The following is a 16,419-nucleotide window of genomic DNA, read 5'->3' as shown; positions in this document are numbered from 1 at the left end:
AAGGCCAAAACATCCCTAATGAGAATTAAATTGCACTAATAAACTAGCCACCAGAGGGTGCTAGAACTGCACAAATGGAAATCAACCTGACTTTTTTTTTTTTTTCCAGTGTTCCCTTTAAATATTGTGAACATGACGATGACGACATTGTGGCAATTTTAATATCACAATATCACGATATTGCCCTTATCGTTACATCCCTAATAAATAGATGGCTAAAAAATATTTTGAATTAATATACAGTATAATACACTCAAACAAAATATAAACGCAACATTTGTGTTTTTTCATGAGATGAACTCAAAGATCTAAAAATTTTTCCCACATACACAATATCACCATTCCTCTCAAATATCGTTCACTAACCAGTCTAAACATGTGATAATGAGCACTTCTTATATGCCTGTAAGATAATCCATCCCACCTCACAGGTGTTCCATATCACGATGCTGATTAGACACCATGATTAGTGAACAGGTGTGCCTTAGACTTACTACAATAAAAGGCCACTCTGAAAGGTACAGATTTATTTTATTGGGGGGGGCAATATGAACAATCCCAATAATGTGCATCATTTGAAGAGAATTGCTAAAAATCTGCACACTATTGTGTAAGATAGAAATGTAGAAAACTTAGATGTGCACAGCTTGGCCATGGAAAGTCTGGTCAAGCGGTGTTGCAGAGTCTGGTCATGGCTGTCAACACACTGTATACATACTGTATCTTGCAGAACAGATGACAGGATGGTCAGCAGATATGAGAAGCTCTTGACTCTGTGGCACGCTGTCGGGTGGAGGAAACTGTGACTTTTAAGTTTTAACCTTTGCTCAAGACAATCACGGAGAAATGGACTTAAATGAAACCCCTCAAACGTGACGGCCTGTCGGCCACTACAAATTCAAAGTTATCCTCAAAATAGACCTTGATCCCATTTGATCTGTCAGCAGATGCATGCAGAGATTTGCAGTGCACTTTGAGGGTTCTGCTGACCATGCCGTGTTGTGCTTGGGTTTGATTTTCTGTCAGAGATGAGTTCAGCTTTCCAGTGGAGTTACAGTCTGGCAGCCGGGGGTGGAGCCCGACAACAGCAGGCCAGAGTGACCTCATAAGCCGTAGAGCATCTTTGAAGATATTGTCTATTTAAACTACAGAATGAAGTTAACTTTTATTTGGGTTTATGTTCTTTGACTTTTTTACACTACTAATTCAGTGTTGTACAGTATTGTACTTGAATGCGAAGAGACTATGCAGTATATGCCATGGAAGAGACGGGACTTCCGACTTCCGTGATTTTGCACATGAGCTTTGATTCCGGTCCGGGTTGTGAACGCGCAACCGAGGGGCACAAAGTCGGAAGCACAAGTATTGGGACACAGTCCACACGTCGCAAACAGAACCAGAACCAAAGCTCATGGTGCAAAAACAGTCCCACCTCTTCCGTGGCATATACCCCATTGTCAAGGTGGAGGGTGTAGGAGGGAGGACCCAAATGCAGGAAGCAACAAAAGCAAGGCAGGGATGCAGGGCAAAAAAAGGGATTTAGTTAAGAAAAAAGGGAGACGAGAGACACCTGGGCAAGACACAAGAGGCTTGGGGAGCTGATTAGTCAACACAAGGGAACGGAATAAAAAGCACAGGTGGACGAGGTTCACTCTGACGAGACATTGACAAAAGGAGACACAAGGAAAATATGACCCATAAACAAAACCAAAACACAGACCATGACAACAATAATGGTAATGCTGTTATAGCATTGCCTCAAAACAATGGCCAGAAATACTCTCTGAACCATTTTTGGTTCGCTGTAATGTAATGTGAGCACTATTATTAGCATTTCCTCAGGTAATGTACATTTTTTGGTACATTGTAGCTCAACCACAGTATTCACACTCTAAGTATAGTTCTTACAAAATACAAAAATAATGTTTAAAAAACAAACAAACAAAAAAACAGTTCAATCACATGCTTTTCAGTCAAATCAAATGACTTTTATCCCTGCCGGACGGTGAGAATATTTGGCTTGGTTATTCCACAACTCAGCCTAACCTTACTTCTCCTCCTCCTCCTCTTTCTTCTGCTGTAGAGGGAAACAGGTGAGTGAGAGTAAAAAGAGGCAGAAAAACATTAAACTATGACAATATATATATAAAATATATACAATATATTTTTTAAATGTTAAATTACATCACAACAACAATAGCTGATAATTATTCAGGTATACAGTACTGTAGTACACTTTGGGAGAATGCCACAACATCCATGAAAAAAATGTTCATGCTATACATCAGTGATGCACAGTATTTTAGGGGTTTAAATAAACACAAATAATTGTAATTTTAAAACATGAAATAGAGATAATAATTGAAAGAAAACATTGGGATATAAAACATAAACCATCGGTGTTTCTTGCTGCTATATCCTAGTTAGGCTTCCATGCCGGCTTTCTTTGGAGAAGCAATTTCAGGCAAAGGCAATGGTGTTTGCTTTCCTTTGGCAAGACAATCAGCAACCCTCACATCATGCGGGTGTCTCCTCGTCATTTAGAAACTGATGCAATAAGATGCTTCAATACCATTACATCTTTTGGGCACCCGACTTAAAGGATCACATATTTGTCTTTCCAGGTCTTTAATCTTCTCCAGTGCTGCCTGGAGGGCCGCCTCAGCCTTCAGAGCTCGCTGCTCAGTATCAGCACCTCTGAATCACTATCATACACAACATGAAGTTCAATATGTGTTCAGTACTAATTATGTAGAAGTGATGTAATGAAGGCTTTGGCAAACATGCAACAAACAGTTCACATACATCATGACCTTAAAACAGTTATATTCACAAAGGGTTATGCAAAAAGAAAAGTAACTTAGCTGTAGTTCTTGCTGCGGTAGTTCAACTGTGGTCAAATCATTAAAAGCTTTCTCGGCTACATCTGGTGTTGGAAAATTAGAAATAACTTTCTGAACGCTCCCGAACAATGTTTGTTCCCTCACTCTGAGCCAACTAACTAAGCCTATTTAAACACACACTGTAGGGTGCATGTACATTTTCGGGAAAAAATAATTTGATACCGAGCAAAAGATGGGACGAGTGTAAACAAAATGAGCTGAACATCACATCTCTCGGTTTCTTAATGTGCACGCATGGCTTGGAAAAAGCTACTTTTGTTGATTTTTGACACAGGTCCATTCATTTCAATTGTATTTTTTACATGGTTTTCTGGGAACTGTGTCACCATGGTAACACGGAATTCTGGGGGGGGAAAAATTCAGAAACGAGTTGACAAATCTTTTGATACCTGTGGATATGTGTTAAGCAGCGAGTGCTGAATTCTGGAAATAAAATATAAGATACATTAAGTATGAGCAACAGTAATATAATAATAATGGCTGTCTTTGGCGTTGCAACCATTTTCTTTTCGAATGTAAATACCATTAAGAAAAAATAATTAAAGGTGACAAGTGGATTGTTTTGATGTGTGGTACAATTTTTCTTTATGACTTATTTTTATTTATTGTATTGTCATTGGCAGGGAATGTGAAGGTGAGAGTAAATGTCTCAATGTGTGCCCTGTGACTAAGTGGCAAACACTCCAGGTGCAGGGTGTAGTTTCGTCAAAGTCAGCTGGGATTGGCTCCAGCTCCCTGTCACTCTGAACAGAAGTGGTATAGAAAAAGACCAGTGGGATGGATGGGCTTCTATTGTATTCAAGAGGCTCTATGTTGTTGAAAAATCCATTAAAGTCTCATCCCATTCAGATAGATTATTCTCTTTCCCAACTTTGTCTGCACTCTATCTCCATCATGGCCAATCATCATCACGCTTGTTCTTTCATGAATCATTAGCTCCCCCTGTTGGAAGGAAGCAAAAAAGCTTCAGCACAGGAAAGAGAAATAAGACAGCAACACTTCAAAATTGACACTATTGAATTTTTAACAAAATAAATGTGTACCCAGCACACAAAATGGTGTATCTTAGTTATTTTTAAACTACAGTATTTCTTTATGAAAAATTGTAAACAAGTTCAAAAACTGATAATTTTTCCAAATTTCATCTGAATATTCTAATAATCATATTGAATGTAGGTAACAATGAAAGTAAGACAGACTTTGTCTTTTCTTATGTCCTGCCCACATGACCTCCATCTCATCTTTGGCCTTTACATTGTCCTCATCAGGCTTAGCTGACTTATCTTCATTCACCTGGTAACAGAAAAACATACAATAATCAAAATGGAAACCCTTCTTTTCTTTTCTTTTCTTTTTTTAAATGCTTTATTTATAACAAGGTACAAGAACAGTAAGAATTACTGCATAACAATATACATAAACAATATAAACACAAATACCATACAAAACATATGGGTGCACAGTGTACCTATATAATACAAGGAATGAAAACAAAATAATACCAAACATAAAATAGAGAGAAAAGTGGCTCGAGGTTGTTTTTTTTCCCTTAACATAAATCATAGTCTCTGCAAAGTCTTTTAGTCCAAATCGCTTTGGGGTTTAAAGAAGAAATCAAGTCATTCACATAAAATTCAAGTAGTATTTTAAACAGAACAAAATTTGGTCGTTGATTTGTAAATTTAACACAATGAATATGAAACTTTGCCAAAAGTAAGAGAAGGTTGATAACATAAAGCTTATCCAATTCAATTTTTTCAAGGTTGGATATCCCAAATAAAACATGCCTTGAAAATATTTGCATTGCAGGTTCAAACTTGGAGTTAATGAAATTATTTAAATCAGTCCAAAAAATACAAGTGTAAGTACAAACCCAAAACTAAAAAATGGAAAACCTTCATTGCTCAGTTATAGTGCATAATACTGTCACCAAATTCTCACCAAATACTCAGCGTCCTCTACTGGAGACTCGGGAACATTGCTGTTGGTGAGTCCGTCTGCTTGACTGACAACCCTACAGATGACACTCTCAGTCCAGAGAGAAGAAAAGCACAAGTGTCAACCCAAGCAGCACCCCCCCCCCCCCCCCCCCCCACACACACACACACACTCATTCTGAAGATAGACACACAAACACACCTGATTAAAACAATTTCCGTGTTAGCAATACTGTCATCCATTCTCCGTGCTGCTTGTCATCATTAGGGTGACGACCCACAGGTGAGATATCCTACAAAACTCTACACTAATTGCAGGGCAGCAGTTTGCAGCTCTAATATCGACAAACAACCTTTCCATTCACACCTATGGACAATCAATTAACCTAATGTATGTTTTTGGAATGTGGGAAGAAGTTGGAGTACAGGGAAACAAACTAACTCCTTACAGGAAAGAAATTCATTACGTTTTCAGCATCAATTCGATGCCCAGTTCTCTCCTCCACAATCCGCTGACATGATCTGTAGAAAAAAAAAAAAAAACAGAAGCATGCAGTGTGTGTAGATAGTGACACCGAACATTGTCTATTTCAAGCATTCTCTAGTTGACAACTTCTTGTAGCTACCTGATGATGAATCTAGAAACAAAGTCTCTCCAATCAGCACCTTCACATCCTCACTCATTTTCAGAAAGGTGTTTGTAATGTAGTTCTGCTCTTGGCCTTGATTCTGATACTCTGTGTGGTCTGACACCGCATGTGGAGTAACAGCTCCAGCCTCCAGGTAGTCAGTGCTATACGAGTGGAATTGACCTGGGATGGCAAAAACAGGAAATTAAAAGTAGGAACACCATCACAACTCTGGAAGGAAATTAAAACAGTTGGACTTGGAAAATGTAAATCGATTTTACATTCTTAATTTGTTGGAAATAGTTAGTGATTAAAAAAAAAAAAAGTATAATGTCAGTTTGTGAAACATTATTTTAGTGGTTTACTGCTGCTCACCTTGTCTGTGCATTTCTGGCTCTCACACACTGTAGTTCAGGGGTGTCCAAACTTTTTCATTTGAGGGCCACAGACAGAAAATCAGAAGGACGCAAGGGACGATAATGTTATGAAGGGGTATTGTGTTTAGTCCTAAAAATTGTACAAATAATTTATTTGTACTTTTGCATGTTTAGAAAAATGCTACAGTATATAAACCAATGTATTTGTAATATGGCAGTAGGGTTATTATAGTTTTGGAATTTTTCATTTGAGTTAGTTTTTCTTAGTTTTCAGGGTGGTCCTGTTAGTTTTTATTAGTTTAGTTCTTTAAAAAAAAAAAAAGAAAAAAAAAAGCTTAGTTTTCGTTTGGTTTGTTAGTTTCAGCATTAGTATTATTAAAAAAAAAAAAAAAAAAAAAAAAAAAAGTGTATTACTTGTGCGCAATATTTAAAAAACACCTTGGGCTCAACGTCATCTGAAGGTTCTTTTCTATTGGCTGCTGCTAGATGACGTCACTTCTGCGTGACATACTTTCAAACGTCATTATTCCGGTTTATATCAAAATAAATTACTAAAAATCACATTTAAAATCATCCCCAAAGGCTCATGCATTAAATGAATTACCAAAGACTAAAACGGAGGACATGTTTGCTATAATTACCATTGCAAGCTAATCAGAATGAGAAAATGTGTTTTGGTTAATTTTTGGTGAATATTTTTTAACATTGGTCGTTTGTGTCCCTTAAATGTCCCCAAATTGTCCAAAATGAGAGATATGATAAATATTGGAGCTGTAATAGGTAGTTCCTTATTACTGCCAGCTACTACAGCAGTCAGAATGGGAAAAAAAATATCTAACATTTATGGTGATTTGATGATACGTCACACTGGAGAACGTAATTTGTAGACGCTCCCTAGGAGTGAATATCAAACATCGAACGTCGAACGGTGCTGAAGAACTCACACCTTTTGACGCTGACATGATGGACGCGCTGCAGAACACGTTTTCAATAATCACTTTGAAACTTGCTATAATATAACAAAACCTCACTTACTGCTCTCTTCAGCTTCAAACTTCCTGCTTAGGTTGGCATTGGAACGCCTCGAGCCAATCTACTTTCGCTTGCACTCAAGTTTCACTTTAATATTAATTCATATTAATTATTGAAACGGACGATTGTATCTCATTTGATCAAAATAAATGTGAACGTAACTTTATAAAACAATGAGTTTATACTGTAACCACAGTCATCTCGTCATCATGACTTGTTAACCAATTTTTGGTTAAGGCGTACTTGTAAAGCATCTTAGAGTATTTTAAAATAAAATGCTAGATATTGGTGGCGGTGGTGGTAGCAGTATTGATAGTCGTGTGCAGTTGTCCTAAATCCTATAATGCTTAATTTTAGGCTCCCTACAGCTACAACCCCTCCTCTCCCCGGATGCGCTTGGCCATCAGGCTCTTTTAATTCACGTGTGATGGAGGCTCCTCGTGGTGGTCCAGTGGGAAGCAGAAGTGTGTGTTGAAGTGGTTCTGGACTTGACAACACATGAGACCCTGCAGGCAGATCAGACATCTCTCGCGTCACAACGCTTTGAGCCAAGGAAAGCAGGATGGTTCCCTGTCACTATTATGGATGTAATTCGTTATTCCAGATTTAAATCACTCGCCTGGATAGTTCTTATCTCCTCACTGATTGTGATTCATGGTAAGTGACTGCTCCATCATCTAACTGCATACTGTTTCTTGTCCGCATGGATCAGAGTTAACAAATGCTGTGTATCAACATAAATATGTCTAATGACGGCGTTTGTTCAAATTGAGGTAAAGCTTCATTGGGATAGGCCTACGTAGCCTACAACTAATGTATCAAGCTTTTTGTGTGTTTTTTTGTTTCAAGATATGTATTATCTGCATGTATCTGTGCCAAGTGCATGATTAGAATTTCAATTGTGAAGTGGCATCATTGCCAACAGTGATGTCTCTGAGAAGAGCAAGGCTTATGTTATGACTAAAAAGACTGACTGGGGGACCAGCACACTGACCCAATAGGGGCTTGACATGCATGGACAACGTGACGCAGTGCCAGAAGGCAGACACTATACATCTTTGAGACACAGCAAGTTGTTTTGTTATCACCTCTGAAAGACACAGACGGACAAGCAGATACGTCAGTGTACATGCAACAGGCTGAAAGAGATGTCAGGTGTACCACATGTATCATTTCAGGCTCTCCAGATAGGGCGAAACAAAGACCCTTCGAGGTCATTTACATGTGAAAAGACTACATGGTGTGGGTGGGAATGGGGACGTATGGTTGGTTGGATCTGTCTCTGAATCCACTGAACTCAGCCACAGGAATAGTGAAAGACCAGCAGCACCACTGTGCCCTTTGCAGTGCCACCTGTCACGATTTCCTCTGAAATAAATTACTGAATGTTTTTATGTTAGCTTTTCACGTTTCTTATTATAATTATTATTATTCCAACAATATAGACCTATGGTACAAGTAGCGTATCATCTCCTTCTACCAAAGTCATGCTGAGTCTGGTCTCAACAATGCACGTCTGCTTTTGAAGATGATTGCAAGTTGCCTGTGAGTCAGACTGCCCTTGGCCAATCATGGAGCACAAGACCCTGTAGGTTTTGCACTCAGCGTGATTGGGCACTTGAAGGATTACTGTGGCTGTGTGCATACATTTGTGCACGGGAGCTTTATTTTAAAGTTGCAATTTTACCATCGTCGTCATGCAAGACCCACTTCATATCCATGCAATAACCACTTTGTTGTGCTCAAGATTTTAGTGAAGTGCTCAGAAGTGTTCATCATCTATGCATGCAACACTTGCTCATCTGATTGTGACCCCTCTTCGGTCCGTGTATGTCATAAAGAGCACTAGTCATTTAATGAGGACTTGATGGGAGCTGCACACAAGGTATATTGCTACCCTAGAGCCCAAAATGGCCTCTTGAATAACTTGATTCCAACAAAGGTAGTAACACAAATTTATGAGAAACGTTTTGTTCTTAGCTAGTCTTGGGTGTTTTTCGCTCTATGTTTCGGAGGACCCATGAGCGCAAGCTTTCAGATACAGGGCAATTTGACATTTCACTCCAGAATGTCATGTTTTTAGCTGATACAAACTCAAACCAGTGATTGTAAATGCTTGCTTCTTGAAAACACAAATCGATCTCCTTCCTCCATTGCTGTATATGGACTCGTGAGTCTTCATGCGCTAAAAATGGTGATGTCACTCTCAGATAAGAATTAATTAATTTGAATAGTTCCACAATGCTTTTCACAATGTTCAATGCCAGAATTTGCCTTTTGTATTGTTATTGTATTAAGTGACTTTAGTGAGCACTATCGTGTTGTAAATCGGTTGTTTTTCTGTATTTTATTATTTATTAGTTTTACCCATCCATCCATTTTCTTAACCGCTTGCTCCTCACAAGGCTCACGAAGGGTGCTGGAGCCTATCTCAGCTGGCTATGGGCAGTAGGCGGGGTACACCCTGAACTGGTTGCCAGCCAATCGCAGGGTACACAGAGACGAACAACCATCCACATGCACAAGCACACCTAGGGACAATTCAGAGCTCACAATTAACCTGCCATGCATCTCTTTGGAATGTGGGAGGAGACTGGAGTACCCGGAGAAGACCCACACGGGTACGGGGAGAACATGCAAACTCCACCCAGGAAGGCCGGAGCCTGGACTCGATCTTGTGTCTTCTCGTACTGGGAGGCGGACGTGCTAACCAGTCATCCACCATGCCACCCTATTAGTTTTACATCAAATAAAAAATAAATAAATAAATAAATAAACATTGCGAATTTCCCTTTCAATAGGGTTTCGACAATTGTGTCAATGTTTTCTTGATGAAAGGCCAGTTTTCAAGGTGGTCCTTGAAGGATTTGACAGTAAAGATATAGTTAAAGGTATACTCAACAATCAACTTTTTTTTTTTTATATATATGAACTGTATATGCCCTGCGATTGGTTGGCAACCAGTCCAGGGTGTCCCCTGCCTACTGCCCAGAGCCAGCTGAGATAGGCGCCAGCAGCCCCCGTGACCCTTGTGAGGAATAAGCGGTCAAGACAATGGATGGATGGATGGATGAACTGTATAAACTCTTGTCTTCAAATGCTGTGTGTCCTCATGTCCTGATCATAATTTTGACATTTTAGTGCATGATTGTTGTTGAAAGTTTGAACTGGGGCAAAAAATGTTTGTTTGGTGCCATCTTAAGATTGAACACTGGGATAAACACAATTTGGCTGTTTGTCCTCTCATTAAGAAGTGGGCCACTTGTCTCAACTCAACTCAACTTTATTTATAAAGCGCTTTAAGAACAGGCATTGCTGTATACAAAGTGCTGTACATAAACATAAATATCGGTTTTGCAGTAAAGAATAAGGTAACAAAACAAGAACAAAGCAAACATTTTGAAGTGCGAATACAAGTTGTTTTTTTTACAAGTAAATACATTTTACATCAGTAAATAAATAAGAAGTAGGCGAGTGAATAAAGAGATAAATAAATGCATAAATAAGTAGACTAAACATCAAACTCATACACACACTTGTGGACTATGACATCGTCGCCCCCGCCACCAACCGGCTTTGTCTCGTACATGCCTCCTTAACGCCATCTTCGGTAGTTGCTGCTGTCAATCACAGCCAGACCACGCCCAATCCTCCCCCCATTCACAACCCAACGGTCCTCCAGGCAACACCCCGTTTGAGCACCGATTTCAAATCTTAGCGAGGGGTGGAGGAAGAGTCTGATTTCCTGTTGAGTTATCTTTTAAAGAGCCACGCTTCCTCAGAGTGTCTGATAGGTTATCAAAGGACATTGTATTTAATGTCTTGGCTCATTTTTAAGAATCAATGAAACCTATAAATCATCTTGTAAGAATAAAACAGACAATGCTAGTTTTGATACACGACAAGTGACAGCCACTCTTTACCACATCATATGTGATAATAAAAGTTAAAGGTGTTTTCAAGGTTCTTCTCGAAAAGTAGAAGCCAAACGTCTGCTTGCTACTATTTTTTTTTTTTTTTTTTTTTTTTTTAATGCACATGCGGAAGACCATCGTACCAACTCTCCTGCTCGTCCGCCTACACTGTAAAAATGGAGAAGTGATACTTACTTGAAAAAGAATAGTAAAGGTTTATACACTCATAAATTCTAAGTACATTTGACCAGGAGTTTAACTAAAATTTCGGATGTGAAAACACTTTTCTAGAGTTTTTTTTTTTTTTTTTTCAAGTAATTCTTTGAAAAAAAAAACCCCAACAACTTATGTTTGCTAAGGATTAGGAAACATAAGTTGTTGGTTTTTTTTTTGGACAGGATGGACAAAAATATCATTTCATCTTTTGGATATTTTTGTTTAAGATGACTGTACAAAAATGCGTCAAAAAGGTTCACTATACTTCATTATCATGTGTTTATAGGTGCAACGCCTTTGGGGCGCCTTCCAGGTGTGGATCTGTGCTCACCAAATCCTTGCCAAAACCAAGCATTGTGCCAAAACCGCGAGGATGGCTATGCATGCTTCTGTGTGCCGGGCTTCCAGGGTGCTCATTGCCAGATTGATGTCAATGAATGCGTCTCCGAGCCCTGCAGCAACGGAGGCACCTGTGAGGACAGAGTGGGCCGCTACTCATGTCTTTGTGCCACTGGCTTCACTGGTGAGCGAACAGAAACAGTAGTAGATCACACATGACTAATTTAAATCCATTTGATTCGTCTAATATTTCCACTATACATGGTTTTTTCTCATGACTATTTTTTGGGGGAGCTTTGGGTTGTTTTTTTTTTGAGTAATTTGTTTTCTGTTTTAGTGAATATATATATTTTTTGTTTTACTGAATATTTTTTTTCTGTCATTAAAACATATATATTTTCAGAAAAACAGAAACAAAATATTCCAAAAAACATAAAAACAAAAACAAAAACAAAAAAAACAATATCCAAAAAACAGCACCAACTTCTGTTTTTCAGAGTATTATTATTATTATTATTATTTTGGACCTCTGAACTCCAAGTGACCTGTTGCGGACCACTGACCTGTATATATGACTGGATAGCCGATAGCCCATACACGCCAGTGCAAACCGTTGAAGTCACAGGGCGGCCATCTTGTTACTCCCACCTCACAAGCAGACTACTGTATAAACTATACGGTATACGTATAAATGAGACATACACAGCTCGTAGGCAGTTAGTATAAGGCCGGAGGCGGGGTGGTGGTTTGTGCCCTTTTTTTTCCCCTTGTTTAAAAAACAAACAAACAAACAAAAAAAACAGTGACCACCCCGGCACAAAACCCCCACCCCGCCTCCGGCCTTATACTAACTGTCTACGACCTGTATATGTCTCATCTGTACATATACCGTTGTCTGCTCGCGATGTGGGAGTAACAATATGGCCGCCCTGTGACTTCAACGGCTTGCACTGCCGTGTATGGGCTATCGGCTATCCAGTCATATATACAGGTCAGTGGTCTGCAACAAGTCATTTTGAGTTCAGAGGTTAAAAAAAAAATACTCTGAAAATCAGAAGTTGGTGCTCTCTTTTTTGGAATATTATTGTTATTATTTTTTTAATAATCCCCCCACGACCCCACACCCCCCCCCCCACCCCCGGTTTATCAGAGTAATTTTTTTTCTGTTTTTCGGATTTTTTTTTTTTTTTTTTTTTATGACAAAAAAATATTCAATAAAACAGAAAAAAAATATTCAGAAAAACAGAAAAAAAAATTACTCAAAAAAAACTAAGCTCCCCCCCAAAAAATATTATTAAACAAGTTTTTTTTTTTCTAAGCGAATGCAATACACTTCTGTAGCGTTTAGACTATTTATTTATTTATGTATTTATGTATTTATTTATTTATTTATTTATTTTAACACTACTAGTAGTGATGTGACACAGTAATACACAGCATTGTTTGTGACGCAGACTGCAAAAGCTTCTGTGGCAATGAAAGCATGTATGATCACAGCCAGTCTACATGAAAGCTTCTCTCATTTTGCACTCTGACATCTGTGCTGCTTTCATTGTTTCAGGGGCCACTTGTGAGGTCTCGATTGATGAGTGTCAATTACAGCCGTGTCTCAATGGCGGCAGTTGCCACGACAACGCGGGTGGCTTCGTTTGCGCCTGCCCTCCCGGTTTCCAAGGACACCGGTGTGAAATCAACATTGATGAATGTCAAGACAATCCATGCCAAAATGGGGCTCTGTGTATAGATGGAGAAAATGGGTGAGCTATCCAAGGAATTGACAATCTATTCCCGAGCAGAAATATTGGAGTCATTTTTTCTTTCTATAAAAAATGGTTGGTTGTTAACTGTGTCCCAGATATAGCTGTAACTGCTCACAAACTGGTAGAAAATGTGCAGGCCTGAGACAACAATGCTACTCTCAACCCTGTTTCAACAGTGCCACCTGTATGGAGAGTCAGGGTCATTACACCTGTCAATGTTTGCCAGGTAAACTACACTATTGACCTTATATGGCGATTGTATTGTAGTGATAGATTAGTCATTTATTGTTTTCTTCATCACAGGGTTTGAAGGTACACTATGCGAAATAGACATCAATGAGTGTGGCAGTAACCCGTGCTTAAATGGAGGCCGCTGCATCGAGAGGTCATGGCAGGTCCTTTTTGGTATCGAGCCGCTGCTACCTGAACGTTACGACCCGCAACACGCTGCAGGCTACATCTGCAGCTGTCCTCCAAGAACAACAGGTAGTCTATTCTGGTGAATCCACTGCAGTTGTTATACAAGTAGCATGTCAGTGGAATGTGTACAGTTTCCTGAGCCTTTTTAACATGTCAGTGGAATGTGTACAGTTTCCTGAGCCTTTTGTAGCCTATGCTGACACATACAGTACCTAAGAGTTGTGTTGTAACAATAAACTGTGTGCATAGGGTAAGAAATGAGATTGGGTTATGTAATACTACTTTGTGTGTATAAAGCTTTAGAAAGGTGGAATGAAGCAAAACAAACATAATAACATTACAAATATAACTAAATAAATACTTAGAGGTCATAGATGATACTGTTGGCATGTTGCTAAACGACTTATGTACTGGTATGTGACTTAAGTAGTATTTTTTATTTTTAATTATTATTACAAAAAGAGATTATTTTTATTCCACCTGACACAAGATTTGATGTTGCAAAGTTAGTCTGTTAGCTGCCATGGATAGTGTCACTTTATGTTCTAAAATGGACTCGCTGCCAGTGGCACTGACTCAGTGAGGTGTCCAAATAGCATTAGCGTAATCCCCAGGATCTGGCTTTGCTGGTCCCCACTGCACCTATTCGCAGCCCTGCACGGCTACACACAAACAGACCTCAATTGCAACAGCCTGTGCCCACTCAAATTAATATGGTGCACTTAGACAAGTTTGGGGCATTTCTGGGGGAAAGAGTGGCGGCATGATGCGGATACACACACCATGGATATGGGCCATTCTTTTGCTTGGATCAGGTAATAAGTTCTTCAAGTGCATTGTAGCATTGTTCAAGTTAAATGTCCAGTGTTCAATGTACTTTTCTACTTGCCTCATGTAACTTGTACTGAATGTTTAACTTAAACTTAAATTTTATTTAGCTTATGGTTCAAATTGGCCCTTTAAAGTAGAGCATTGTAAGAAAATATAATTTTATTTTGCATGTGTTTAAAAAGAGACATTTAAAAGGCTATAGGTGTGTTATGCAAACAAGGTCATAGTATACAGGCTGATTCAAAAAGAATGACCCTATTTCATGATCAAATATTAAGGAAAAATAGCAAAAGATAACACTTATAATAAAAGTATTCTACTAATAGTCAAGTTTTATGTCACATGTTACAAGTGCTCAATATGGCCTCCCCTTGCAGCACAAACAACATCAATACGATATGATAATTCTTCCCAAACACGTTGAAGCAGACATGATTGACATGATTGAACCTTCTTTCATATTGTTGAGTGGCAGTCTGCAGCGTTCTTATCAAGTTCAAATTATCCTCTGTAGTGGTGGTGTGCATTCGCATTTACAGGTTGTTCTAATTTAGCCAATTGCATGCCATGCGTCGCATAGCCAGTCACAAGCTGGGATGTTGTCTAACGCTTCATATGATTGGCGGAGCCAGGAGACATTGACGGCTGCTTTTCTTTCTCGGTCAAGTATTGTAATCGTTTTCATGTATTTAAAAACAGAAGTAACAACCTTGTTTTGAAAATGTATCGAGTAAAGTACAGATACTCATGTGAAAATGTAACTGATAAAAGTAAAAAGTAGTCTAAAAAATACTCATACTAAAAAAAAAAAATTCCAACTCAAGTACAGTAACGAAGTATTGTTACTTACGTCCCATCTCTGTCCGAGATAAGTGAGAAAGTTAGACGCTAGGGAAAATAAGACAAGGCTTGAGTCAAGCTCCCAAAGGGGAGCATAACTTCTTTAAAATGATAAAAAAACAAAAACAAAAACAAAAAAAAACATGTTGCAGGAAAATAGTCTACTTTTGGTTACACTGTAGTGCAACACATTTTTCCTGCTAAATTGCTACGATTTGATTCATTCCACAGGTTCCTTCTGCCAGGAGCTAATCGACCACTGCGATCCCAACCCGTGCTGGAATCGGGGGAGGTGTGAGAGCCATGACGGGGGGTACATGTGTCACTGCAGCAAACAACGTAGCAATGGTTACCTTTACGGAGGCGCAAACTGCGATGTGAGACTGGTGGGTTGTGACGGCCACGAGTGCCAAAACCAAGGCTCCTGCAATCCCTTCCTGCTGGATGGAACTCACGGCTACACGTGCTCCTGCTCACCCGGATTCACCGGCCCCCTCTGCAAGACCCCTACCACCTTCTCATTTGAACGCAGTGGCTACCTTCTGCTGCAGAGCCCCCTTGTGGATGCCGAAATGTCGTGCAACATCACCCTCAGCTTCAAGTCGGTGCTGCCCAGGGCTGTATTGTTCCAGCGGAGCATCAGGGGTCTGCTGCTGTGCCTGGAGCTGCAAGAGGGGCAACTTCACCTCACGCTTAGAAGGCAAGCTTCCACCGGGCTCCAAGTACAGAGTCGAATCGGCGCTTTGGAGCTGTCCCACATAGTCACTGACGGGGAGTGGCACACCGTCGAGGCAGTGCTCACAAACTGGGTGCTCAGTCTGAGACTCTTGAATGATGAGGCGAAATGTGAGAGGCAGTCATGCTACAAGGTGGCGCCGGTCCAGAATAACATGGACGGCCTGGTGTCGCCTCCTCAGAACACTTTCATTGGAGGGGTGCTGAAGGACTCTGGAGAGGACGGCGCAATTCCGGCATTCATCGGTTGCATGCGGGATGTCTTGGTGGACTGGCAACTGATTGTCCCCGAGGAGTGGCTGAGCGACTCTGCTGTCAACGTGTCCCCTGGCTGCAGCCACCGGGACCGCTGCTTGGATGTGCCTTGCCAAAACAATGGAGTGTGTGTCAACTTGTGGCAGAGCTACCAGTGCCAGTGTCCAAGGCCTTACGAGGGCCAAGACTGCGAAGAGGGTATGTTTTTTACATGAGGGGTCGTCAGGGTCG

At 39.9% G+C, this 16,419-nt stretch overlaps 2 protein-coding genes across 3 annotated transcripts in view; one reads left to right on the top strand and one right to left on the bottom strand.

Moving 5' to 3' along the window:
* Window positions 1-2,660: 2,660 nt before the first annotated feature.
* On the bottom strand, window positions 2,661-5,857 carry LOC144027147 (uncharacterized). The gene is made up of 6 exons (XM_077534463.1): window positions 5,845-5,857; window positions 5,467-5,652; window positions 5,308-5,362; window positions 4,845-4,917; window positions 4,103-4,196; window positions 2,661-3,845 (listed from the first exon to the last, which is right to left on the bottom strand). Exons 1-6 carry the CDS (start codon window positions 5,855-5,857, stop codon window positions 3,826-3,828), a joined length of 441 nt encoding a protein of 146 aa, XP_077390589.1. The 3' UTR covers window positions 2,661-3,825.
* Window positions 5,858-7,289: 1,432 nt separating this feature from the next.
* The window catches only part of crb1 (crumbs cell polarity complex component 1), a 28,989-nt gene continuing 19,859 nt past the window's right edge, over window positions 7,290-16,419 (top strand). The window contains exons 1-6 of one of the 2 annotated variants that reach the window (XM_077534548.1): window positions 7,290-7,535; window positions 11,295-11,531; window positions 12,909-13,104; window positions 13,203-13,333; window positions 13,411-13,593; window positions 15,430-16,386. In XM_077534548.1, the coding sequence (XP_077390674.1) occupies window positions 7,460-7,535; window positions 11,295-11,531; window positions 12,909-13,104; window positions 13,203-13,333; window positions 13,411-13,593; window positions 15,430-16,386 (1,780 nt within the window). In that variant the 5' untranslated portion in view covers window positions 7,290-7,459. Of the gene's footprint in view, window positions 7,536-11,294; window positions 11,532-12,908; window positions 13,105-13,202; window positions 13,334-13,410; window positions 13,594-14,166; window positions 14,343-15,429; window positions 16,387-16,419 lie in introns of those variants that run through there. The other variant, XM_077534549.1, reaches the window with a different exon arrangement.

The sequence above is a fragment of the Festucalex cinctus genome, chromosome 10 (genome assembly GCF_051991245.1).
Source record: "Festucalex cinctus isolate MCC-2025b chromosome 10, RoL_Fcin_1.0, whole genome shotgun sequence".
In the NCBI taxonomy this organism is placed as follows: Eukaryota; Metazoa; Chordata; class Actinopteri; order Syngnathiformes; family Syngnathidae; genus Festucalex; species Festucalex cinctus.
The sequence above is the reverse complement of the archived record's forward strand: the minus strand, read 5'-3'. Positions and strand labels throughout refer to the sequence as shown.

Coding starts and splice junctions, on each gene's coding strand:
- LOC144027147 (XM_077534463.1), bottom strand. Junction 5,363..5,466: donor GTTTCTAGATTCATCATCAG/GTAGCTACAAGA, acceptor TTTTTTCTACAG/ATCATGTCAGCGGATTGTGG. Junction 4,197..4,844: donor TAGAGGACGCTGAGTATTTG/GTGAGAATTTGG, acceptor TTCTGTTACCAG/GTGAATGAAGATAAGTCAGC.